The sequence below is a fragment of the Phaenicophaeus curvirostris genome, chromosome 6, assembly GCF_032191515.1.
Source record: "Phaenicophaeus curvirostris isolate KB17595 chromosome 6, BPBGC_Pcur_1.0, whole genome shotgun sequence".
In the NCBI taxonomy this organism is placed as follows: Eukaryota; Metazoa; Chordata; class Aves; order Cuculiformes; family Cuculidae; genus Phaenicophaeus; species Phaenicophaeus curvirostris.
In genome coordinates, this window is record NC_091397.1 from 41,956,774 (window position 1) to 41,983,512 (window position 26,739).

General features: G+C 42.4%; 1 protein-coding gene across 1 annotated transcript; it reads right to left on the reverse strand.

The window, feature by feature from the left end:
* Window positions 1-3,947: 3,947 nt before the first annotated feature.
* CRTAP (cartilage associated protein) lies at window positions 3,948-25,947 on the reverse strand. The gene is made up of 7 exons (XM_069859949.1): window positions 25,477-25,947; window positions 20,745-20,894; window positions 19,963-20,134; window positions 18,576-18,704; window positions 16,842-16,987; window positions 14,354-14,437; window positions 3,948-4,482 (listed from the first exon to the last, which is right to left on the reverse strand). The coding sequence occupies exons 1-7, from the start codon at window positions 25,927-25,929 to the stop codon at window positions 4,423-4,425; spliced, it is 1,194 nt and encodes a 397-aa protein (XP_069716050.1). The 5' UTR covers window positions 25,930-25,947; the 3' UTR covers window positions 3,948-4,422.
* Between the last annotated feature and the right edge of the window lie 792 nt (window positions 25,948-26,739).

Consider the following 26,739-nt stretch of genomic DNA (forward strand, 5'->3'; position numbering starts at 1 on the left):
ATTCTGCCTCAGACTTACTCTGGCAAGTAGGAAGAAATGGCACCTCCTTGGTTGGACAGGCTTTCCAGGTGAATTGAGAACAGCATCTGACTAACTTTTGGGTTTACACTTTAGCATTCCAAAGCAGGAAAGCTCTGAAAAATGGAGCAATTTGAATTTGCTTTTGGCTCATACCTTGTCAACAGAAGTAATGAAAGTCTGCTTGCAGAATTGCTATGGTGAATCAAAGGGCCCAGCAGGACATTTGAATTCCTGTTGAACTTGCCAGAACTGATCATTCTAGAAGTATTTGTTTTTCATAGTTGACTTTACTGGCTGTTGGAATCGCTGAGACCCAGAAATATGGAGCCTGTGGTGCTGTTTTATAGGAATCGAATCAAACGTTGAGGAGATAAATAACTATTGCCTTTCTTACTTTTTTTTTTTAAATGAATGTTGATATCTGTGAGGATAAATTAGCAAGAAGCATGAAGAATTACTATCAGAAAGAGCAGGTATTAATTTGAAAAAGACTACATACTTAACACAGCCTGTCAGATACACTGATTTTCAACCTGTGAAACTCTTCCCTTGCCCAAGCTTTGGTTCTTACATAAGAAAGACTGACCTGACAGCCAGCAGATGTGTTTTTCCCATAACCAAATTTCCACTTCAGTGTACCCACATTTGTGACTCAGTTTAATCTTCAGCTTTCAAGCAGTTCCTCATCATGCAGAACCCCACCCAACAAGCAATCAAGCACAGGACTTGTATTGCTTGTAGATCCCCATCACAGCCATCTGCCAGAAGATGGACTTCACCTGCCATTTACCTGTAAGTGGTGACTAAACAACATGCTCAGAATTATCGCAGACTTGCTTGTAGACAGTGACGGAGGATGAGTGGCCAACAACAGCTACCCAAATCGCCTGCTTTGCTACTAGAAACGTGAGTGATTATTAAGAAATGTCATTGTATGGCTCTGCAACAAGCAATATTACCACTGATGCTGGTATGAATTTCATCTCAGCAGACACATAGTACTGATGCTGCGTTCAAGTAAGGAACATGAACATGGTGCCTTCAACAAAACAATGTTTTCGTGAGTATCAGCATCATACTGTAAGCCTTGTCAAAAAATGAAATTTAGATGAAACCCGAATATCCCATCCAGTTAGGCAGAAGCTGCTAACATTTGAGGCAGGTAACTCACAACTGCAAGAATTTAGGGTGTGAGAAGGTAGGTAAGAACCATATTCCTGCAGCCTCTCAAGAAGAGCTGGCAGGATCAGAACAGTGGAAGAAAAGACACTAATTTATTGCAGTCACATGTAAACGCTGGCATTTAACAACAGCAGCAGCAAAAGAAAAATCACTTAAAAGAACCTGAGAATGCTGAAAAAAGCCACAATAAATACTGAAGAACTGGAAAAGGAGCTATTCCTCACTAGAAAAGAACAAGGGTTTGAGAAGTACTTGTACTTAAGATTGAACTGGCTTGGAACCATATGTAGTGGAAATTAAGAAAGCCAGAAAAAATCCACAGACACTTGAACAAAATGAAAAAGGGATCACAGTGCCATTTCAGGAGGCCACAAAAGTATCGGTTGCCTCCTCAAGTTAAATGGAATGGTAAAGAACATCAGACTTACTTAATGTGGGCTTAAGAGAAATAAATCACTGGCTAATGGATGCCTTAGTAAATCATGAAAACTCCATCTGAGGAGGCACAATGGCAGGAGATTTTAGCTGAGGAAATGACTGAACTTGAAAAGAGATCAGCTAAGGAAGCTTTAAAGGCAGAATCACAAGCTTACCAGAAAATTGATAATACCCGAGAGACTTGCAATGGTTGAATAACTGTCTGATGAAGGGGAAAAATTAGGGTTTGTAGGTGCTAAATGTATCCCCAGTGTAACTCATTGAAGTCAAATGAATCATGAAAAGAGGTTAACTCCAGTGCTCAGGGTTTCACTGGTGGAATGAAAATATTACAACATTTTACCACACATTTTGTTCTTTAAAGAAAGATCATTGCAATCTCCATCACTCAGCACTGAAGAGGGGACAGGACTTCCTTAACTGGAAAGAACTAATTCTAGACAGCAAACCAGAGAAACCCTGGGACTGATTTTCTATCATTTCATACCTACATACTTGCTTCACCAACAGGCAAAATCTGACTAGAAGCTATAGAATAATAGAATGTCCTGAGTTGGAAGGGACCCGTAAGGATCATTGAGTCCGACTCCTCTCCCTGCAGAGAACAACCCCAACACTCACACCATGCATCTGGGGGCCTAGTCCAAATGCTGCTTGAATATTGTTAGGCTTGGTGCCACCGCTGCTTCCCAGGGGAGGTGGCACACATCTCGTTACTTCCACACAAGAAGTATAGTTAAGGAAAACCTCAGGCCCAGGAATCTGAATTATAGGCAGCCCTCTTAGAAGTCTTCTAAGGTTTTGCATTGCAGCACCTACATGCAGCACCCAAGAGCTTGAGCACCACAGAAACAAACAGTCAGATAACAGTCAGTGCTTGGCAGAGCTCCTAAGTCAGTTTGTTAAACAGCGATAAGAAAAAAGTTAATTGAAAATGTCATAAAATGACAGCAACACATCCACCTTGAATTATAACCGCAGCACTTCTGTATTCAAAAGCTAGATGAAATTATTTAGGCATTTGATCTTAACATCCATAGTGCAGTTCCGGAGAACATCCGCAGTTGTCCCGTACAGGTTGGAAAGCAGAAGGACAAGAGTCCTCCAGAGCAGTAACCTCTCCCTAGAGCATACACGCCCTCCAGCAAAAGAAAGCTATGGACAAACTGGAGAAGCTAGCCCAGCCGGGTATTATAATGCATGTGTTTCGCAGGAAAGTAAGTGATAGTTTACAATCAATTATTTCTAAGTTTTAAAAGCCAAGCTGATTTCTTTCATAAATTTACAAAAAGTGAAGTGCTAATACTGTGCAGAGCAAAAAGCACAATGAAACCTGATATACTTTCTGTATGTTCAAGGTATAAAGCAAGCCAGATTCTGGTCTTGTTACCAAAAGTGGACCTGGGTAATTCTCCTAAAGTTAAAAGCCACTTGATAAAATTTTCACTTTGAGAATAGTGATCTGCCCACTGCTGTCACTGGTCAGAAGACACTTAAACCTGATCCTGTGTACTCCCCTTCTTGTTCCCTGCAAACACTCAGTGCTGTAAACGCTACTTCTACAGCACACCTAGGTTATAGGAGCAACAACTTGGCAAGAGAGTGTAGATTGTGTTTTGGCTTTTTGAAAACCTAAAGCAGAGTTTGGCTTTGCAATTCACTTCCATTCAGCTGAATTAGGGTTGAGTCATAAAGGCACTTTTGTCTCTCTTTTACGTAAGAGACATTAAACCACTTGCAGGACTTGATCCTTAAAAATGAAAGAAGGAAGCAATGACTGAAATCTTACCTCTTCCTCTGAAGTCAATGTGATTTCTGCTCTTCACTAGTCTTGTGCTCTGATTCACTATTCATCTCTAACACCATTTTTTGGGGAACTTCCAAGTAGGTTTGTATAGGATTCTGCCATATGGTTAATAAAAACTTAATTCCACCTGTACTGACTTTTGGATGAAAACTATGCAGATAGTCCCATCAGACTGAAAAAAGCATGCAAACTGTTTTCTGCAGAAGAGAATACCAAATATATACATTGATGATTATTATTTTATACAAGCTTGGCCCCATGTCACACAGGAACCACAAGTTGTTCCAACAGAAAGAGTAAGAATTGCTAGGAAAAAGGAATTACTTATTATTCAGCTTTAAGTGACCTCACTTTCACATCATGCAATTTCATTTCATTTTTAAGAAAGAACGCTACTTACAGATTTTTTCAAGCAATTTTTACAAGATCTCTGGTTGTGCTTTGTTATTCATCTTCCTTCATATATTTAAATTCATCTTAACATCTTCCAGGTGCACTGGGATTCAGTATCACTTTATTCATCATCACAGAAAAAAGACATATATAAATAATACAATACATAGCTCAGAAAGTCTAGAGGAACTGTTATATCTTCTGTGGCTCATAACCTGACAAAAGTTCTTTGGAATTTAGCTGTCCTGCTATAACAGAAGAACAGCACTGAAATGAGGACCCTTAGTGTTAGTCCAGAAAATACAAATAGTCTACTTTGTTGTGGTTTTGTGTAAAGGAAAGAAAGCACAAGAGGAAAACCCATATGCACCGATTCTGTAAATGCACAGGGAAAAGCCATGGTCACGGAACAGCCTGTGCAGCATGGAGGTGATCTTTCAGGAGTGGACCTCGTGACATAAGGTAGAGCTTAAAGAGCAGCTTTGAGGTATATCTAACCAGAACTACAGGTGACCAAAAAAAGTAGTAAGGAGCAATGGGAGTCTTCACTTCTGTAAAATACTGCATAGTGATTTCGCTCATCAGGATTTCTGGTTTTCCTCTACTTCTAACAGCTCATCAAGGAATTCCACCACTTCACCCTAGAAAGGATTAAAATCAGCAGAAACAGATTTACAGTAAATCCTCTTGTACTTTTTCAGGTTTTTAAACAGACAATGAAATCCTCATACATAGAACATAGAGGCATAAATGTTGAAAGCACCTGTTAAATTAGGAAACTTTTAAATTACCATAAAACATTAAAGAATTCTAGAAAGCTTCAAAATTCAAAGTAAATGTGTTCTGTAGAACCATGACACTGACTTTGCACCTGTCTGCTCTAACTGTTCCATGTCCTCTGTTACATCCTTCAACACACATCACTTCCATTTTCAGCCACAGATCTTCACATGCCATGCTTGAATGCAGCAAAAACGTAAAGAAACAGAGATACTAGAATGTTTTCCATACTGGAAATAAATACGTTGGGTTCAGATTCAGACCAGAAAATATTGTATTTACAAGGCCCCGTCTTCTACTACAGCGTACCAACATAACAATCCCCACTCCTGATGCAGATGTATGTCATATGCAGTAGTTAAATGTCTTCCTGCCTAAATACTTCAGGATCATAAAATCATAGAATAGTTTGGGTTGGAAGGGACCTTAAAGATCATCTGGTTCCAACTGCCCAATGACACAGACCCACCAGCTGGAATTTCACAAAATTGCCTAAGTTGGAAAGGACCCACAAGGATCATTGAGTCCAACTCCTACCCCTGTGCAGTACAACCCCAAATTCACACCACGTGTCTGATTGTCCAAACGTTCTTGAATATTGTTAGGCCTGGTGCCATGACTACTTCCCTGGGGAGCCTGGTCCAGTGCTCCACCACCCTCTGAGTGAAGAACTTTTTCCTATCACTGGTCACCAGAATTTACTACCTTTTCAACCAAGCTACAGAAACTGAGCTCAAACCAGTTGTACTCACTTTCAGCACAAGGGGAAAGTAAATAGCTAATAGCAAATGCGCAGCAGCACCTGAGACTACTCAAAACTGACTGTAGCAGCCCATCTGCTGGCACCCTCAGAAACGCTGGTATTTTCTGGTTTGTCTTCCATGCACAGTTCAGCAACAACACTGCCTGGGATGGGAGACAACGTGGGAATGCCCGTGTACATTCTCACTTTGCGATACAACTGAAATATTGAGCTGTAAGAGATATGTGGATACAAAATATTACATTTCCAACCTTCTATTCTAATACCTACAATGTTCTGTTAAACAGTTTTAATTTAACTGTATTTTTTTAAAAAACCTTCCTGTCCTTCCTTTCTTGACATAAACTTGTGTTCTAAAAAGGTTTTAAGATGTCATTTAGGATTTTTCCGAAACAAATTGTCACGTTCTGAGAGAAAAATATCCTGCTGGAAAATCTGCTCAGCTCTTACTCACTCTCATGTTCAAAATAATGAGAATTTATTAGAGTGATTTTGAAAGCAAGTCATCCTTGTTTTGATGCTTATTCTTCCTCTTCCCTTCATCCCCCAATCCAAGTCTATGTGAACTGTATTAGGCTTCTGAATTTGATCAATGAAGACTGCAAACAGTGTTTTATAATCCTAATTAAATTTTAAGCACATTTTTGTCTAGAAAGGTACTCCTTAGGAAAACAGCACCTTCCAGACACATGCAATTTGAGACTCGACATTTTATAGTTTTCTATTCTGTTAAGAAAGGACATTAAAATCTCTGTTAGTGAAAATAATAAGAGGAAACACAGAATTTTTGTCTATTGTAAACACAACAATTGTAGCATGGATGTAGTGAATAAAAATATGAACATCACATTTTTCAGGAGTGTGATTAGCAAGGAGAGAAGTAATGAGAGTTAAGAAAAAAAAAAAGCGAGAGGAAAGCTGGCTGAAACAACTGCTGCTCTTGCTTCCTGCTTCACAGTTCCATCTCAAAAGAGTGCTGAGTTTTTGCAACTATGAAGTGGTTTTAGCAAGTCCTGAAGAATGACAATTTATTTTGCTTTTAATTTGTTCAAAACATTGAAGTACCCAGTTCAATAAAAAGACAAGAAAATATGCCAGCACTTTCATATTCCCTATTTGTCCTCCTGGCTGCAGGAAATCTGGCAACTGGAAAACAGCAATTCAACATTTCTACACGTTTTCCTTTGTTAGGAGTATTTTGATTGCCTAAGGAGCCCAATCATGGGAGGAACTCAATTCCACTTCACAAATGCACATGACGAAAACAGTCATTAGGTCCAACAGTCACCATGCAAGCAGTCGAGAGATACAGAAACAGAGGCACAAAGGACTCCAAGCCTTCTAACACAGCTCCGAAACTGGGTATAAGCATTTGGGTGCCTCTTGAAGGACTATAGACTAGGAGGTCCTGTTAACTTTGAACGGACTTAAGAGACTGGGAATACACGTGTCTATTTCAGGGGTCCCAGATCTAATAGAACTGATTCTTTTACAACTCAGGATCATAGTTTAATGAAAGAATATAAGATATTAAAAAGGAATTCCCTCCTTTGTCTATCTGCAAAGACAACTCTCAAAGGTAAGAGCCTGAGAGGAAGGGTGAAAGGCACAGCCATCTGACTGGATAACCCAGAATTAGTATCAGGAAGGCATGGGGATTTCAATACTGTACCTTTGGTAATTCAATCATACAGGAACTTAATTCATATTATTGGCATGCTTATCAGTAAAGCACGGTATTGCAGAAGAAACAGAAGATTCAGACAGAATTCAGTTTTCTTTTCTTCTAGTATGTTTTCAAATCCAGAAACACATAAGAAACCAAAGTTTTAAATGGAAAAGGATGTTTAAAAGCAGCAGTATTTGGAATAAATTTTACTGAAATCTGAAATCTCCAGTGCCCGAAACTGATCTCTAAAGGAAGGTATGAAGAAGCTTTTGCAGTGTACTGAGAAGCACTGGTGAGTAAGAGAGGCTGAATTATATTAAAAATATAAAAACAGTTGCTGAAACAACACATAAACAGAACATATGCTGTGAGGCAACAGAAAAATTGTCTGGATGGTGGTTATTTTTGAAAACGTAAAAACCTCCAGATTACAGTTAAAGACAAACAAAACTCACAGCTAAAATATTTTTGCCTGCACATAAACAGTCAGAATGTAAAACATTTGCAAGTCGTCCATACTGTGGTTGACAGCCTGATGAAAAGGTGATAAGCTGTCAGAAAAACTGATCACATTGTCACATGAGCAGCTATGACCAGACTGATTACTGTCCTTGCCTCATTAGCACTCACTTGACACTGTATCAGGCATTTTGCAGGACTGAAGTCAGCAAATATTTCACAGGTGTTCGTTCCAGGGAGTCTCCTGCCTACTGATGTCTGATAACTTTACGCTGGCCTGCAGACCTGGAGACTGAAAATGGTTCTGTCATACAATTTAAGCATTCAGTGTGACAGAGTTATATAGTACGCTCTTTGGTTCCTACCTACCTTTTATAGGAAGGACAGAAAATTTTACGTTCAAAGTGTGCTGCAAACCCATAATTCTTTCTCCTGCCAGCTACTGGAGAGGACAACAGCCACCCAGATGTAACGCAGGTTACATAAACATGCTGCTCAGACACAGCGCTGATATAAATCAGAGTTGAGCAATATACAGCCCACAGCATGATGTAGCTGTCTGGCTGGTAGCTAGTAAATCAGTACCTGAAGTCTGACTAAGCTCAGGGAAAAGAAGGGTTTGCTGCCATACAGATAGTTAGGCAGCCAACAACTGAGAAGAAGTATGCACACATGGACTGCTTGGTTAGCCACAGTGAAGAACATCCTCATTAGGAAGTTGTCCCTGAACCCAGAGTCACTGCCTCCTGGCTGGCACTGGAGGTTAGGTATGTGCCTGCAGGTACAACAGCTTTGCCAGCACCCCATGACCTCTTTCCTCTCCCAATCCCGGGACAGGCAGCAGAAAATGGGAGTGACAGCAAGGATGTATGCGAAAAGATGGGACAGGTATAGCCTGAAATGTGGGAGGCATAATATCAAAGAGCAGCAGGGGAATGCTCCCAGACTGGAGCAAGAGGTAGGAAGATTCAGAGTAGCTTATCTGATCAACTGGAGGCTAATTATCTGTCAGATACACAAACTGAGCACCCTTGGCTTAGATTAATGCCTGAACAGAGGCACAAACAGATAGAATAAGTTCTGTACCACAGCAAGTAATTCAAGAAGGCTTTACAGAGGGTATGTGAGTAGGCAGGTTATACTAAAAAAACAATTTTATAATAGTGATCTTGATCAATTCTGAAGAAGCTAACCCAATCTAGTGAGACTGGTGCACTATTATAGGTGAAGCTAGAACCTTTGAAAAAAGAAGTCCTAAAATGGAGAAAAATGCAGAACTCCTCACTTGCTACCACAAGCTGAGTGTCCAAGACCAAGGTACACATTGGGCCGGGGATTGTTGCCGGCCCTTCCTTATGCAATAATAAATGCTGCATTCCCACACAAAACACAGCCTCTTAGAAGAAACTTCTGTACTTTGGAGACTCCTAGACAGCTATTAAAATAAACAGCAAAAAGAAAAAGCTACCAATACACAGTTCAGTTATGGCCCACTTGAGACTGATGGTCCAGCACCAACTTTTCATTTGACAGCAGCATCAGAAACAGTAACAACCAGTGGCAGTTGTACTGCTCACCAGCAGCCCCAGATGTTTTACCTTTGGTTGCTAAGACTAAGCATTGCCTTCTGCATAGCAAATATTAATCATTCATTGGTTCTTGCCTTCACCTACACTCTGTTCTGTCCTTTCACAGTGTGGACTGGAAAAGTTCTGGGAAAAAATAGCTTTCTTGCAATAACCCACACTTTCTGATCTGTGGATGCCCGTTTCTATGGGGATATCCCAGTGGGGCAGCCTGTTCTTCAGGGAAGGAACAGAGTATATTAAAATAATAGTGATTCAGAATGAATTAAGATCTACAGAAAAATATTATTATTGACATGCTTTCATGTGTGATTATCACTGAATGAATAAGAAACAGTCTTTATCCTAACTCATCCAACAAACTGAACCTTAAGAGACAATATGCATGGCAAAAAGAATTAGCCAGATCTTTGTTTCCTTATAGTCCATGACCTAGAAGAAAAATATCCCAGAAAACATCTCCCAGCTGTCCTTCACAGCAGAAGATCAGATTTTGCCAAAGTTCAAAGATCTTAATGACTGGAAACATTTTCAACAGTGAGAGTAACAGATTTTATTCCCTTACGTATTGTGCGCAGGTTTCAAGACTGTGGTAGCAGGAGGGGCTGCAGTGGTGGCCTCTGTAAGAAGAGGTGAAAGCTGCCCTATAACTAATGTATAACTACCCTGTAACTGTCCCAGTAACTACTTTGAGTAACTAATGGGACTAGTGACAAGGAATTTGGTTCATGAAAAACAGCAGGTTTTGTTCAAGGACAAATAAGCATCTTGCAAGAGAGAAGACAAAGGTTTGATATGTGTGTCTGTGGACGATAGGTGCTCTGTGGGCCTGAGAGAGCCTGCAAACACACAGCACATAGCCCACTGGCCAGTGATATTTTGTGGGGAGAGACATTATTTTGGGATAACAGTAAGGCATGTGTCAATGGGTGGCTCAGTCTGAAATGTTTATTCAGCCTTTGACCAAGAAAAAGTTCCTTGATCTAACTTTCAGTTAAAACACGCGAGTTCACTGTAACCACCTCAAAGCCCTCCCAGATCCTCGACGAGCAGTACAGACTAGGCTGGACATTCCTCGCATTCTAGCAGGAGGAAAAAAAAATCCTTCAATTCTTTGTGCAGAAAAATTATTTGGCCCTTAACTTGTTTATTTTTCAGATACTTATGTCCACAGCATGACCCAGTATCACATGCTTTTAGGGTCTGTTTTTTTTTTAATATTAAAAGAGCTTAGTTGTTCTTCACATGTATATTAACTTCTTTTCTCAGATACATCTTCATTTCATTTTTTAATGATATATTCTGAACATGTAACTGCTCTCTTCTCATACACTATGGGAGACTGCAGTACAATGCAGTTTTTACCATAGTATTTTAAAGTAATCCAGTAAATCTGCATACCTCTTAACTTTTTTATAATGCCTATAAAACATGAGTCAACCCAGTTCCAGAGCAACTTCAACATTGCTCCCATTGCACTGGAAACAGAAGCCTTCTAGTGCCTTTGTTTCTGAGCTCTGCTTATGCTGTCTTGCCTGCTTCATACTGCACACAGAAGCTTAAGTAAATCTGGGCAGGTAAAAATCTCTCCTAATGTCAGTACCTCCAGCTTGGAGGTATTTTGCCATTTAAGCCCTACCATGCTTGCAGCTTCCCATGGCAGATGGTTTAAATGGAAGGAGGAACACCTTTGACCAAGATACACACCTTGGTAAAGAAGCAAGAGGGGGAAGCAGGAAACTTCTGGAGAGCCGGCCACATGGCCAGTATTTACGCTAGGAAATGATGATGATGAAAATTTTTTTTCTTTTTTCTTTAAAGAAATGTTTGTTGAACAGGGATGCTAACAATGGAAATCAGCTGCCAGCTCTCTCAGAAACAGCTGCCACCAGCTCTTCTCAGTGCAGCAGTGCTGTTGTAGCTGTGTTGGTCCGAGGTCAGAGGCAGGGCAGAGTTTACAGGTCTGCATTTACAACTTGCCTTTATGAGCGCACTTGTATAAATTCATTTGAATATACACAAAAAAATGAGTTAATAAAGCTGAAAATATCTTGTTAGCAATTCCTGAACAGAAAAATAGGCTGAACTCAGACTATTATTTGCGATCAGTAGTCCACTGGGCCCCTCATGCTTTGATGTTATTCTGCATGCTCTCTTTTCACCAGTCACATTAGATCATCACTTATTCTCCTTTGCATCCCACTCAGGAATGGAGCATTTCAATTTCAGCCACTGTACAAAATGACACACAGCATATACAAATAAAAAAAAATGGGATGCCAAAAAATGTATCAAAGCCGCCAAAAGTTTTTCACCTTCTGATTACGTACTGAAAGAAAAATCACATTGTGGGATCATCCTAGCCAAATACTTGTGGTTCTTATGTAATTTAGAACAGCTAAGTAGCTATCCCTGAAAAAAAAAATACTCCAGAACATGGATTTTATGGGCCAGAAACATATCTTATACAATTAGCATATTGCTGTTATATCTACAGTAGCTGAGTATAGCATTTCCACTTGCCATTTAATCTTAACAGCATTTCCGTTTGCTATTTAATCTTAACAGCATTTTCGTTTGCCATTTAAAGCTGTGCAGTGCTGGGAGTTGTATCTGTTATAGCCTTTATGCATTACACATCTGAACAGAAATAACACAGCTTGACTACCTATGGTGAACTAAGATGACAACACTGTGTAATGTTCTTTTAACCTCACTGTGGAAAACTGTAAGGATGTTTAATAATAATTACTTTTAATAAAAAGTAATTTGTAGCTAGCTGGCACTAATATTCTTCATCACCTCTACTGTGTTAAACGTTTGAGCTAGAGTTTTTCATTTCCTTGTGGAAAAATATTAATAAAGGAACATAAACAGGACAGTATTTCTGGTAGTGACATGTGCAAAAATCATTACCGCATGTTCCAGCCTCTGCAATAGCTGCAGTGTATTACTGGAAGAAGCCACATGTTCTCACTCGCTTTGCTAATGGGATTTGAAAAGAGACATGGGTGATCTGGGATATGGGAGCACTGAGGAGTCTGAATAAAGTAAGATTCTCCAATTGGGTATAGTCACATATTCACATAGGAATCAATCCTATCACATCAATCCTTCCACATCAATCCTTTTGCTCTACTCAAGAAAAGAGAATGATTTAATTTCAGCAGATTTTTTTATGGGCTTGCTGGCCCACAAGCAGCTTCACAGACAGCAAACATGAACCACAGAAACTCACCAAATGTAAGGCCTATGGCCCAAGAAGCACATGGTTCGAATAAACAGAATGCACTAAACAGATAGGTTGTCTTCATCCTTAACATTTTTTAATAAAGCTTTTACTGTTACACCTTATCTGGGTTTTTCATCACTGTCAGCATTCCTGTGGAATAAACTTTTCTATCTATGCCAGGAGAAATATAAAAAAATATTCCACTTACACTAGCAGGTCCTGTCCATACAGCAGAAACTGCAAGGTAGTGATTTTACCTTTCGGCTATTCCTGCTCTGTCTGGACTCCCTGGAAGGCTCCTGCAGCCAAAGACAAGTTCTGGTAGCCAGGGATTTATGAGTTCACTACTAAAACCCAGAGCCAAGCCAGAAGCATGGACAGCCTCCATCCCTCCCAGGTTCTTCAGCTCTAGTAAGGGACGGTACAGAAACCCTTCTGCTTTTACCTGGCAGAGGAGAATGTTAACTTCCTAAAATTATGGAAGTGTAGGGTAGAGATAATCTGTGGCATGACCAGGACCAGCAATTTTGGTTGTTTAATCCAAACACGTAATCCAGTGTAATAAGACTTCCTTGACACTTCCCCTAGAGTATTAACTGATGTTTCAACTGCACTGATGTTTCAAGGTCATTTATAATTGCACCTGTAAAATGGGCTGTAGGAATGAATGCCAGCAAATGAATGCTTGTTTATTCCATACACAGTGCTTGAGGCTGAAGACTATTTCTATAATACCTTCTTGTAACAACATATGGGGAAAGTCCTCACAACAGACTGCTTCTATCCTTCCTCCATTACTCATCCCCGTGTTTTGAAGCAGTAGATGTGAAGGAAAAGAAATATAAATTAAGTCTAAGTCTAACACAAGAAAACATTATGGGTAAAGTACAAGCCAACTAGGGAATATAAAAAAGTGCTCAATTATTTCACATCCTGATGAAAATCCATACAGACTAGTTGTCATCTAAGCTTAACCTTGTAAGAAGCTTATTAAACTGCCTTTCACAGAGTTTAATCACAATGGAAACTCCTCCTAGAGTCTGGTAACCTTGCAATGGAATTTTATGCACAGAGTTGTTTTCAGGTCACTAGCATAGTGAAGCAGCATAGACATGTTATTACTTCTCTACTATAAAATATTATCTCTCCCTGTGCACTGCATAACATGAAAATTGCAAAAGTGATTTTGTTTTTTAACATAAACAATCTTTCTCTTTCCTAGCTAGAAAAGATCTCCGAAGTGCTCATTACAAGTACCTTGCTCCATGCCATAACTGGACTCAGCTCTTTGCCAACACCAGCAATGAACTGTTCCATCATTTGAAGACTTTTTAAAACTTTAAATGAAAGGTTCTGAAAACAAAGCAAAACAAAAGGCAATCCAAGGCCTCCATGATTTATACTTTAATTTCAGTTGTGGGGACAAAGAAATGCCCTTTCAACAATTCAGCTTCTTTTCTTGCACTAGAAATCCTATTTTTTGTATTTCCAATCTATTAGTAATTATTACATGCTATTTGGCCATGAATTCCTCATTTAAGAAGCAAGACTGGGTGACCAAAATGTTACCATCCAGAAAAGACAAAGAGGAAACAAGACTTCCCTTTGAAAAAAAACACATTTTAGGTTACTTCTGGACAAAATTTTAAAGCTTTGTAAATCTAATTTAAACAACATTTCAGAAAAAAAAACCCCAACCAAAACCAAACAGAAAAACGTTTGGTTTAAACATACATACTACTCCTCTGCCCCCTGGTGTCAGAGCTTGCAAAGTGGATTTTCTGCTGAGTGCATTCTACTTACCCTTGTGTTAATACTGCCCCATTTTTTTTTAATATCACATGATGTTGTTTGGGTTTGTTCCCTATATTCTATTTACAAAAGAAAAAAATATGATAAATTACTCGTGATTACGAGAAGATTTTTCCATACTAGCTAAACCCTGGAATTCCATCTATGCATGATCTTCACCTTAATGTGATTGTTGTTTTTTTGACCATGATTTCCTTTCTAGACAACTCACCTCATCATCATCCATCAGATTTTCCTTTGCGAATTCATACATTTCCAACTGGAGCGTGGTTATGTTGTGGTATCGAATTGCCTCCTATCAAAAAAAAAAAAAAGTCTATGTTACTTTAGGGTAGCAAGACAAGGGAGAGTCATCATATGTTACCTGAAACTATTCCAATGAAGTCAGATCCAGACTTAGTAGAAAGTAGATCCCAGGGGGAGTTATAATGTTTGAGAAAGGGAACAGCAGAACAGCAAGAAGCATATCCAATGTCTTCTGTGGATCTTTTCAAGCACAGGCTCGATCGGTGTGAGAAGAACAAAGCACTCTCCTCTTTCTCATGTTTCAAAGCGCTGGCGAGTCTGAGAATAAGGAATGAGACTGCCAGAGCTGAGCAGCAGCCCGTGCCTGCATTCCAGCGGGCTTTGGACATGAGAAATCCTCTGTCTCCCAGCAGCAGGCAGTTCTGAGAAAAAGAGACACTAAGCTATTTTGCATGATAATGACTCACCTCCCCCAGAGTGTGGGTTAGGGAAATTTTGCCTGGTCCCCCACCTGTCTCTCCTCACTTAACCTGGCTGTTGGCCTGGACAGCAGATTAACTCAGTCACCTACTGTCATATTTGTGAATGCCAACGGTAATTGACTTTGATTATCCCATTTCCCCCTTTTTGGGGAGGAAAACAGATTTCCTCTTCCCCAAGAACATCTAAAGCTTAGACCCAGAGCCAAATGCTGCTGTCACCCCATTCTCCTTTTTGGAAATAAACCAGAGGCATTATATAGCAAGTAATAAGGACAGCAAGCAACTTCTGTTCAGAGTTACATGGATCAAAGTCCCAGTAAACACAGCTGTGTGCATTTAGTATTTTATATTTAAAAATTAAATTATCTGTAATCCCCAGCTCCTGAGAAATTATCAATGAAACATTCAGAACTAATGTGTAGGGCCCTTGTTCTGTCCTCTCCGCACACGTATGCCAAATCTGTCTGTGGTTCGCAATTTTATACAGTTGCTATCCCCACACTCCCAACACCATCAAATATTGTCTCCCATTTGGCTATAAAGTACAGTCCTGTTCCCAAAAGCAGTGACAAAGGAGTGTTCCCTTTCTCCAGTGAGCTCAGACTCGCTACTGCTGCTCGAAAGAACCAAATGCATTTTTGCTGTCTTCTGCCTGGCAGGGCAGACCTGGGTTTCAGCGTGGAGATAAAAGTGTGTTGCATATAACTCAACAGCTGTCCACAACCAAAAACCACTTAACTCTAGTGGAGTAGTATTTTTTACTTGATCTGGCTGGCCTGAGAGGAAGGAAAATGTAATTATCAAATCAGTACAGCCTATAAGGTGCATATGTGAACTGCTCTGCAGTATTGCTAGAGATAAAGCCAGTCAGCTAAGTACTACACAAACGCACTGAGCTTTAATGCAGCACTAAGAGTCAAGGGCTTTGCCTTAGGGCCAGTACAGGTCTCAGTGACTGAAATGTCTGAAGAAGCAACATGGGAATGTTACCCTGTGGGGTGCCTGCTGCTGCTACAGCTCGGTTAACTTTAATGACTCTTCACAGGGAAGTCACGCCATAAGAGAAAGAGAAGGCACTATATTTAATTGACGGAACGTGCACGGCTAATAGCTAGCTGCTTGTACAGCACATACCACTAATGCCTAAGGAGTCATTCAGGTGTCATGCAGTAGTTAATTCTGCATGAAATAAACCCTGGTTACAAGAAATGACATAAAATCCAACTTGACTGTTATATAGAGTCCAGGCTGCAGGATTCCAAAACCACAGGAAAGATGCTTTTATGTTTAAAATTCCCATAGACATGGGAATTTGAGAACAACATAGAAACCCACTTATCAAAGCCAGATCACAATCATGGCTGGATGGACTGATGTTAACTATGTTTTTTTTTGCAGCAAGCATTCTAATTGAGATAATTAGGTAGACTATGGTTGCGAGCCTTTTCCCATCATCATCTACTCAAATACGTTCTAATTTAAGTGGAAAGTGGGTTTAGCTAGGGTTATCATAGGATATCTCATATTATATCACATTTCAATGCACAAAGACCCTGAAAAGACAAGCAGGTGGGCAACTACATGTTGACAAATAATAACGTGATTGACAAAAGCCAGAATGCCACTGGAGCGATCGTTTCATCAGCAGATTTCAGGGGCCAGCTGCTTTATTTATTGCAGTGGATAAAGATATAAATAAACATGAGTGGCAGAGAAGTACCAGTATGAATTTACTTGTCATCATATCACATTATATGCTATTGTAGTATATTTCAACATAGAGGGAGGAATCAGAATGACATTCACTGCCTACATCACATAGTACATCTCTGTGTACAACTTTCCGTACGGCATTAACACAACTTTTAACTCCAGAACCAACAGATAACCCCATTTTCACAACCTCCGACCCAGTGAGTTTTGGGGAAATATCTGGATTTGCCTAGTATGCATTATAAGTAATTCACCTACCGATCTGGGCTGAAAATCCTCTTCTTTAAGTCCCCATTTGTCTTTGTGGTACTGATAATATACCATGTTCTGTTTCATTACTTCATCTTTCTCGTCAAACAGAAGGTAACTAGCAGCACAAGAAGCTGCATTCTTCATGTCATTCACTAATTAATAAACACAGAAAAATATCCAGATAAGGTAAATGAAGAAATTCCTACTATTATCTAAGCTCTGAAAAACTCAGATGGAAAAAGGACCCATTTTCTACTTCTAAACAGCTGCGCAGAAAAAAAAAAATTGCTTCTCAGAAAGGATCTGCTGGTTTTGTGTTCTGAAACAGGTAAGACCATGATTCAGATATGGGGACTTACATCTGATGGTTTTCAATGGAAATCCTAACCAAACGTCCTTCCCAGGTATCTCAGTATCAGTGAGCTGTGATCCCCCTTGGGGCATTGATTAATGAAAAGACACAAAACCAAATTATCATTCCTCCCCACCCCCACCCCCCCCGACTTCTTTGTACTAGAACTGACGAAGAGGGAAGAGTTGATGTGTAAAATGTGTAGTCAAACAACATAATCAAAAGTTATTACTGGCCTGATTCTACATGTCTGGATGCGTCTTCCCTTTAATGTCAGAGCCTGCAGGAGTAGCTGTAAGGGCTACATGTGTTCTTTACAGTGCAAGTAGCTCCTCAAGACACCATAAAATTCACTGAATGATTTATCTACCAAATATGTAATCACTGAGCACCAGAACACTACTTCTGTCAAGTGGTCTCCTCTTTCTTCAAAACCCATTTAACCTCACACGCCCCATTCTAACAGGATTATAAGAAACTACTAGAAGAAAGTGAGTGGTATGAAATACTCTCTGAGTTTGTCCGTGGAACAAATTCTGAGCAGCAAATCGAAAATTGAATATTAATTCGATATAATAAGAGGTGTTTTGTTATATGTGTTATCTTGAAGTCACAATCTTTCTTCTCTCTAACTGAAGGAGTTAGAAGTTTAAGAAAAAAACTTTTTGTTAGAGCAATACATTCAGCTGCTTAATAACTGCATGGGCCTGACAGCTTGACCACCATGACTTTTTGGCACAAGACATGTTTTATTGCACACACGTGGACAAAATGGGTCTATGTCACTGCACGTGTTCCAATGTATGGGGAAGTGGCTGATATTGTTTACCCTGACATGTCATATTACAAGTTACTTCGAAAAGGCAGAAGAGTTGGTTTATCATTTGGACATTTAAAATAAACATGACGAACATTTGTAATTTATATGAAGCTCTGAAAAGTGTAAGCAACTTGTGCTGGCAGTACCTAGCAAATAAAGAATGAAGGACAGTAACAGATCGGATCACACTTACTCTGTAACCACCTAATTTTTCTAACACTCAATTGGAGACCAGTCACAACTGTGCTTAACTTAAAACATAGAGGTCTGCCCCGGGCAAATTCCAGCTCTTGTGGGACTTCTGTTCAGCAATTTTTTTTTGTCATGGACAATTTTATAAACACAGGCTCTATACATAACGTTTATCTCTCATGTCTGTTAACTACAATTACACAAGGAGAAAAAATGTCAGGGGACTCAGACATTCTGTTCCAGAACAGATTAAAATGCAGACGCTGAAGGCCCCTGTTTTACACTTTAGAGCACTGTAACCAGAGGGAAAAGATTATGAATGGAAACTGTCCCACAGCATCCCTACGTTACTTAAGAAAATTAAATCATGACTTACATTTGTAATAAGCGAACTGTAAGTAATGGTACATGGTGGCCACAAATTTCTCGACAACAAAGCCTCCTATAATGGGTGTCAGATTACTCTCACACTGCACTTTGCATTCAAGGACTTCAATATAATGATCTAGAAGGAAGAAGAAAACAACACAGGAAATGGATGAGTGCACAGTGAATTGTTACAATCCCTCCCATTAGCTACTCATTTAAGTTTGGCCTTGTGATGCTCTCCCAGGTCCTGTGCATCTGAATCTTGCTGACTGGAAGTTCTGAGCATCTACAACCTTATCTGAAGTATATACCAAGTGCTGGTACTCAGCCCTTCTGTAAAAATGAGTGCAATCTGGACTTGAAATCTATCAAAGCAGTGATTCCAGAGAACTAAGCAGTTATGTTTCACTGACACCTACAGGCAGGCTTTGGTGGTAGGTTTTATACAGAGCCTTACGGAGTATCGCATTATTTCCTAACTGTGAACTTAACAGTGCTCTTTTTTTTTTTTTTTTTCATTTTGAGAGTCTTTGCAATTTCGTTAAATTATTACATGAATAAGGTCTGCAATGCCCAACTGTGTCACAAAGAAATACAGCAAGTGATTACAAAATAAACCTTCAGGGATGGCTGAATTTAGTGCCTGCATTTTGGATGTTCTAAAAGAGAAGACAGACCCGAATATGCTGCTCACTACAAAACATTTTTCAGCCACAAATGTCTAAGTTAACAAGCTTACCTTGTTCACAAAAACTTGGTACAATGGGATAGGACTATTGGTGATCTTATCTTCAAGAAAATACATTGCAAGAAAACTTTTCATTAAAGAATTACAAGTGTTTTCAGGATCTGTCACGTTAGGCCACACCACCAAACAGAAATATTTTAAAGGCTTACTTTCACGCTTAGCCACATGTGGCAGGTGAAAGCAAGTTGTCTAAGCTTGTGCATCAAGTCCCTACTTGTTACAAGAAAGGAGATATGTGATATAAAACCACAAAGCAGATTTTGAAGGCAAGCTAACCACTGAGCCCCAAAGGTGGCCAAACTGATATTGAAATAATAGTTAAGAGACTTGTCTAGAAAACTTGCTAGCTGGATGGAGCAGTTGTTACTACTTAAACACTTACTCTGATACACAACTTCTGTGCTAATGGAAGAACTCTCTGTTCTGATTTTCTGACAGCCCTCACTTACATTACTGAAAAGAAGAAAAAAGTAAATCGGAGTTAAAGCAGTTCTCAGTGAAACTAATAGATTGGTCCAAATGGAACAGAGGGCACCATGTGCACTTCATGCTGCAAACGGAGGAACAAGACTTCGGCAGCCAATTCTGTGGATAAACTGAAATGCACTTTTGGGACATTTTTCCGTGTTGTTTCCTAACCACTCACCTGCAATGGAAAGATAGAAGTCTTTAAAATCTTTGATCTCTCGGGAGCCCTCACAAGCTGCTATACAGTCATCATAGGCTTTGAAGAAATCAGGAAGAGCCAGTTCCATGTCTGAGATGGATGTCCTCCAATTGTCCCCGTTGTATGCTCTCACAGCCCTGACAAAGAGATTCTGAAAAATTGGCAGGAATGAGAATCAGCAGTAACTGATCTATGGAAAGCTGTGTGTAAATTCGAATACAGTAAGTAATGCCTCTGTGTTTCTAGATTACTATATAAGCTGTTATCCAATAAATATGAGGACAATAAATACATATGACTAATGGATTATACTAGATATTTTCCAGAAAGTAGAGTACCTAATTACATTTCAGATTAACACAAAAAACCTGATGGACAGAAGTAACAGTGAGATTCTAAGGTACAAGTTTTGAAAGAGGTTTTCAATGGAATCTTAACCCCAAGCGTCCTAGTTATTTTAAGCTGTGCCGCTACAGCACTCGTTGCATTTGAATAACTCTATGCACCTGCTTAGCTTCAGTGGTGCACACAGCAGCTTTCAGGTATGCCACTGTCTGTGATTTACTGTGACTTACGAAACAGTGAAAAGCACAAGAGGTGAGAATTACTGAAAGCATCAAGAAGGTGGAACAGAGCTGATAGAGGAAGACAGCAGGAAGGAAAGGAAATTAGAACATGTAAACAAATGAGATCCTTGAATCTTGTGGAATCAGAGAAGGAATAGAACAGTTCCAAAAGACCAGACTGAATAAAAAGCATACCTCATAAGGTTTTGTCTCTAGGTCTTTAATATGCTCCTCAGCATCAGGTAAGCTCTTATAGTAGGCCATATTTCTTTGCATCATTTCATCATCAGGATGCTTCAGAAGAAAAGTGTGAGCTGCTGCAATAGCTTTTGGAAGGTTATTAGCCTAAACAGGGATAGGGAGAGAAGGATGGGGGGGAAAAAAAGGGTTATTGAAAAAAAACACGTGTAAGTTTCCCAGAATTTTCTGCAGCCTCTATATTTCCAAATGCACTTCTCCTGAAAACCAAGGCTCAGCAGGTACAAGGATCCAGTAAAACTGATAGAATTCTTCCTAAGTATATTGATTTTTTTTTTAAAATTTTATTTTAAAAATGTTTTATCATTGCAAATAGCATAGATGATGGTTGTAAGGCTAAAAGACTTCTTTTTTTCCATTGCTTCTCCCCAGTTCTCTGAGCTGGATAGGCATAAGAGTCTACTGGGATTAACCTCGCAGCAAGTACTGATGCCACCCTGTGGATACTGGGCAGGAGTCATCGCTTACCATGTTCCCGTTGTATTTATGTTGCTTACTTGCCTAGCAGCACATAAGACAATGTTACAATAATATGTCTACCTGATGGCACTACGAAGTTAAAGGAAGCAGCAGGCTTGCTACATAACTATATCCTAATATACTATATGACTTTCTGTACCTATTCTGTACCCATTTTAAATTCCATTAAAGATATTTTGTGAAGTAAATATTCCTTCCTTACAGCTGCATGTGCTAAATGGTAAAATCATAGAATGGTTTGGGTTGGAAGGGACATTAGGGGACCATCTGTCCCAACCTCCCTACAGAGAGGAGGGACATCTTCAACTGATCAGGTTGCTCAGAGCTCCATCTAACCTGACTCTGAATGTTTCCAGGGACGGGGCTTCTATCTTTGCTTTGGGAAGCTGTTCCAATGTTTCTGCACCATCATTGTAAGCAACTTCTTTCTTATATGTAGGCCTGATTCTACCCTTTTTTATTTTAAAACCACTACCCCTTGCCCTATCACTACAGGCCCTGCTAAAATGTCCGTCCACATCATTCTTAACCCTCTTTTAAGTACTGGAAGGCTACCATAATGTCTCCCTGGAGCCTTCTCTTCTCCAGGCTGAGAAACGCCAGCTCTCTCAGCCTTCCCTCATAGGAGAGATGTTCCACACTTCTGATCATTTTTGTGGCCCTTCTCTGGACCCACTCCAGCAGGTCTGTGCCGTGCTGGGGACCCCAGAACTGGACACCGTCCCCCAGGTGGGGTCACACCAGAGTGGGGCAGAGGGAGAGAATCACCTCCCTCAAGATGCTGGCCACACTTCTTTTGATGCAGCCCAGTATACGGTTGGCCTTCTGGGCTGTGAGCGCACGCTGCTGGGTCATGGAATCACAGAACAGTTTGGGGTGGAAGGGACCTTAAAGATGATCCAGTTCCAACCCTCCTGCCATAGGCAGGGACATCTCCCACTAGATCAGGCTGCCCAACGCCCCATCCAAACTGGCCTTGAACACCTCCAGGGATGGGGCAAAAATCCAGCTTTGCATCCACCGGTACCCCCCAAGTCCTTGTTGGCAGGGCTGCTCCCAGTTCCTTTGTCCTCCAGCCTGTATTAATACTGGGGGTGCCCCGACCCAGGTGCAGGACCTTGCACTTGGCCTTGTTGAACCTCATGGGGTTCACGTGAGCCCACTTGTCAAGCTTGTACATCTGTAGTTCTGTGGGCATGCACTAATATTTTTTTTATTTATTATATATACACACACGCGTATTTTTATAAATTCTACAGGATATATACACATATTTAGGAAGAGTGAGAGAAAGTAAATTCTTAAGTATTTGTGAAATGTTAAAAACCTTTCCTTTGTAAGCCAAGATCCATATCAATCCATTCAGCATACTGATATGTAGGTGATTGATAGTGATAAGAGTTTCACCTCACAACTCAAACAGCTTATGGAAGTGCACCTAGAAAACTACGAGCGAGAATCACAAGCACGTATGTACGTGTACTCTTCCATTCATACCCTTAAAAGGTACCCTTTTATTTCAGAAAGAAATGTGAGAGACAAGCACACTGAAGGAAGACGTCAGCCCTAACATGAGCCCTTGCTGCTGTGCTGCTCTAACAGTTCCAGTGCTGGAACTCTGCCAGCAGCCCTTCCAGCCTGTCCCAAAACTGCGTGCTTCCAGTCTGTGCTAAACGCAAAGGGAAATCTCAGATGCACTTTCGTCAAATGCCTGGAGAGATTTTGTGCTTTATGCTTTAACCCTGTTTGCTGGTAGGCTGACAAGTCTCTCATTTTTTGCTTAGTTCACGATTCACTCTTGGTTTCCATTTTCACCATTAAAAAACGCAAACCAAGCAAAAAGGTTTTGTCGAAACCCATTCCTATGTGAACTTCAGTGGCTATGAGAAAGCTCCCTCCAGAGGAACAAGGAGCAGCACAGAAACATCTGTTCCTGGGATCTAAGACGTGGCAAAATGTCACTGTTGAACCCACCTGAATAAACACACAGTCACTCTAAAAAATAACATAAAGTGTTTCCCTCTGCCTTCTTCCTATATTGTAAATGCTGCTGGCAGGGTAAGGAGTGGGGGAAGCGACACTCCTTTATTCAGAAACCACCAGCCAGGAAAAAGTCCTTTGTATGTAGCAGTTTGTACTTCTAGAAGGCTCATCCACAACTCCCTAAGTGCTGATAGGAGCTCACAGCTAGGCTACAATCTAAGAAGAAAGACAATACAAACAACGAATGCTAAAACAGTTTAAAGGGAGAGGGATTTCTCCAGTTTCCCTCTCATATTCTTAACTGCATCCCGCAAGCAGGAATTATTTCTGCTGTGATCCATACATTGCAAACTTTGCATTTACCACAGCGGGGAACGAATAGTTTAAAGTAAGAGAAGAAATGGAAACATTTGTGGTGGCTTCATTTTGGTATCCGTAGAGGGCTTTGCTGATGGGAAGAGTGCCTGCCCACTCTGCTACTCGAAAGGAGTGTCCCCTGTCCGATACCTTCTGTTCTGTGTGTGCAGAGGCTTTAATGCATAAAGGGAAGTTCTGTACGGTCTTAGGGATGGCTTTAAATGCGCAGAATTTTGTCGGTGTGATGCTATGCATGTGGACACTGAGAGTTCAGCTTGTTTTCTCCCCCCACAGATGTCCCATTTATTTGAGAAGCAAGGAACTGCAGTATCCCAAGGGATGGCATGAGGGACGGACCTTGATGTCGCGAACAGAAGATGCAGATGAGAAAGAGGAATAAAATCATCAATTAGGCCCTAGAAAGAAGGATGACAAGAAGCTAGAAAAATGGGATGAAACCTGTCATAAGAGGTGTGTGTCCCTAGTCTTGGTGGTCTGAAGTGCACAAAGTAAATACCATTTCAGGGTCAGCATGAGTGCCACGCTTCAGCTCATTTTTACTTTATTCCTTCTCTTGGCTGTAACAAAGCTGGACTTTTGCAGGGACCAGGCTATCTTTGCGTCACAGGTCGAGGGCTGCTGCGCTTAAGACCTGGAGCAGAAGAGAGCAAGTGAGGGAGAGGAAGCAGCAAAGAGCTGGGACGTGAGGGGTCTGAAAAAGGTTTCAGAATAGGTTAGAAGAAAGTAAGGCGGATGGAAAGATGAAAGGGGTGGAGGGAGAAACAGTGCAAGTACAGGACAAGGAGGCAAGGTCCAGCGGCTGGTGGTTGGAGAAGAACTGGAGGGTCTAACTGAGGTGAAATGCTGGATGAGTTGTGGTAAACGCGGAGAAGAGCAAGCTGGATGGTAGTATGTGGGCAAGCAGAGGGGAAGAGAAGGCACGCAGTGGTCCCACTGTGGGTCACACGAGGTGGGTGAGAGGAAGCGGCTGAAGGCCAGGGAGAAGATGATGAAGTGCAGGGTTAACAGCCTGGGAGGGCAGGGACTGGGGAGATCCGATCACAGAGGGGGAGAAATGGAGTGCGGCAAACGGCAGTTGGCACCCAAACCGGAGGGGAGGAAACAATGGGGAAAGACGCTGTGGCCCAGGGGAACCTGCTCTGAGGGCAAGGTGAGAAGTTGGCAGGACAGGAGGCTTTTCCAAGCACTGGGTGCCCAGAGCATTGAAGCTGCGCCACGCACCGGTGACAGACTCGCTTGGCTTGGCTGGGCACCAGGTGAGACTTTGAGGAGCCACCGAGGCCAGGGAAGGAGTGGAGGGGATGGAGATGGAAACAAAGGGGGCTACAAGGAAGCGGGGGGGCACCTTTTATAAAGACGTGTAGTGACAGGATTAGGGGGAATGGCTATGAATTGGAGAGGGGTAGATTTAGACTAGACATAAGGAGGAATTTCTTCACGATGACGGTGGTGAGGCACTGGCACAGGTTGCCCAGGGAAGCTGTGGCTGCCCCATGCCTGGAGGTGTTCACGGTCAGGTTGGATGGAGCCTTGGGCAGCCTGATCTAGTGGCAAGTGTCCCTGCCCGTGGCAGGGGGGTTGGGACCAGGTGATTTTTAAGGTCCCTTCCAACTTACACCATTCTATGACTCTGTGAAAATGGAGTTGATGAGATGGAGACAGATGGAGACGGGGATGGAGATGGGAAGGGGTGTGGGGATAGAGGTGGGGATGAGAATGCGGGGGGGACGAGGGTGAGGATGAGAATGGAGATAGAGATGGGGATTGGGATGAGGGTGAGAATGGGGATGAGGGCGGGCACGGGACAGGAGGGGCTGAAAGGCCTCACCTTGAAGTAGGCGAACTGCAGGTACTTGTAGGGCTCCCTGCTCTGGAACTCGCGGAGCAGGTCCCGGCCGGGCTGCGCCTGGCGGAAGGCGGGCAGCCCCTGGCGGCAGCGCCGCAGACACCGCGCCCGCCGCAGCGCCCCCGCCAGCGCCCGCAGCTCGCCCGGCCAGGACTCGGCCTCCCGCGGGGGGCTCCCCGCCGCGCTGCAGTTGCGGTGGCAGAAGGCTTCGCTGTCCCGCAGCAGGCGGTACAGCCGCACGCTGACCTCCAGGTAGCTGACGCTCTCGGGCCAGTTCTCGGAGCTGTACTGGTCCAGCCCGTAGCGGTACGCGGACTCGAGCGGCATCAGCTCGTCCCGCGGGAAGCTGCGGAAGCTGTAGCGCTCGTACTGCGCCCCCGCCGCGGCCAGCAGCGCGGCCAGCGCCACCCACGGGAACGGCGGCGGCGCCGCCATGGCCCGGGGCACCCACGGGGACACCGCGGCCGCCGCGACGCCCGGGCCGGGAGAGCGGAGCGGGATGGCCGGAAGGCGGGGGCGGAGCCGGCCCGGGGAGGAGCGAGCGGGGAACCGCGGGGGCGGCGCCGTGCGGGGCTCCTGAAGCTAAGCGGGGCCGGTGCTGCAGGTCCAGGACTCTCGGTTTCCGTGATTCGTGGAAGCTGAGGGCCGGCCCCAGTTACTACTGGGATGTCAGACCGCCCGGGGGGCGCATTTTGCCTCTGTCCCTTCCAGAGCTTTTCCCCTTCATCTCTTGTCCTGGCTTCTGGATTCGACCTCGGAACGCGCCTTGCAAGCAATACGGAAAATCGCCACGTGGCTGAAACTGAGCGCGTGAAGATGTTGATGTTTAGGTTGTGTCTTTGTGAAAAGTTCTTCGCGCAGAGCGGGGAGGAGCACTGGAGCAGGTTCCCTCGGGACGGTGTGATGGGGCCAAGCCTGAGGAGCAGCCGGGCAGGATCGGGAGATGCTGCCGGGACACCTGGTGTGAATGTTGGGTTGTGCTCTGCAGGGAGAGGTGCTGGGTTCGATAGTCCTCATTGGTCCCTGCCCACTCGGGACCTGCTGTGATGTTCCACGTCCGTTTTGGGGGGATGGCATCGCCTTCGGGCGGGGGGCAGAGCGCAGCCTCCCCGGTGCCTGGAGCGGGGTTTGGCTGGGGGGCGGGGGCTGAGCGCTGTGGGTTCCGGGCAGGGGGCGGGGCTTAGGGAAGGGGCGTGGCCTCCGGCAACCGGTAGGACTCAGGGCGTGGGGCCGTGGCCTTAGGGG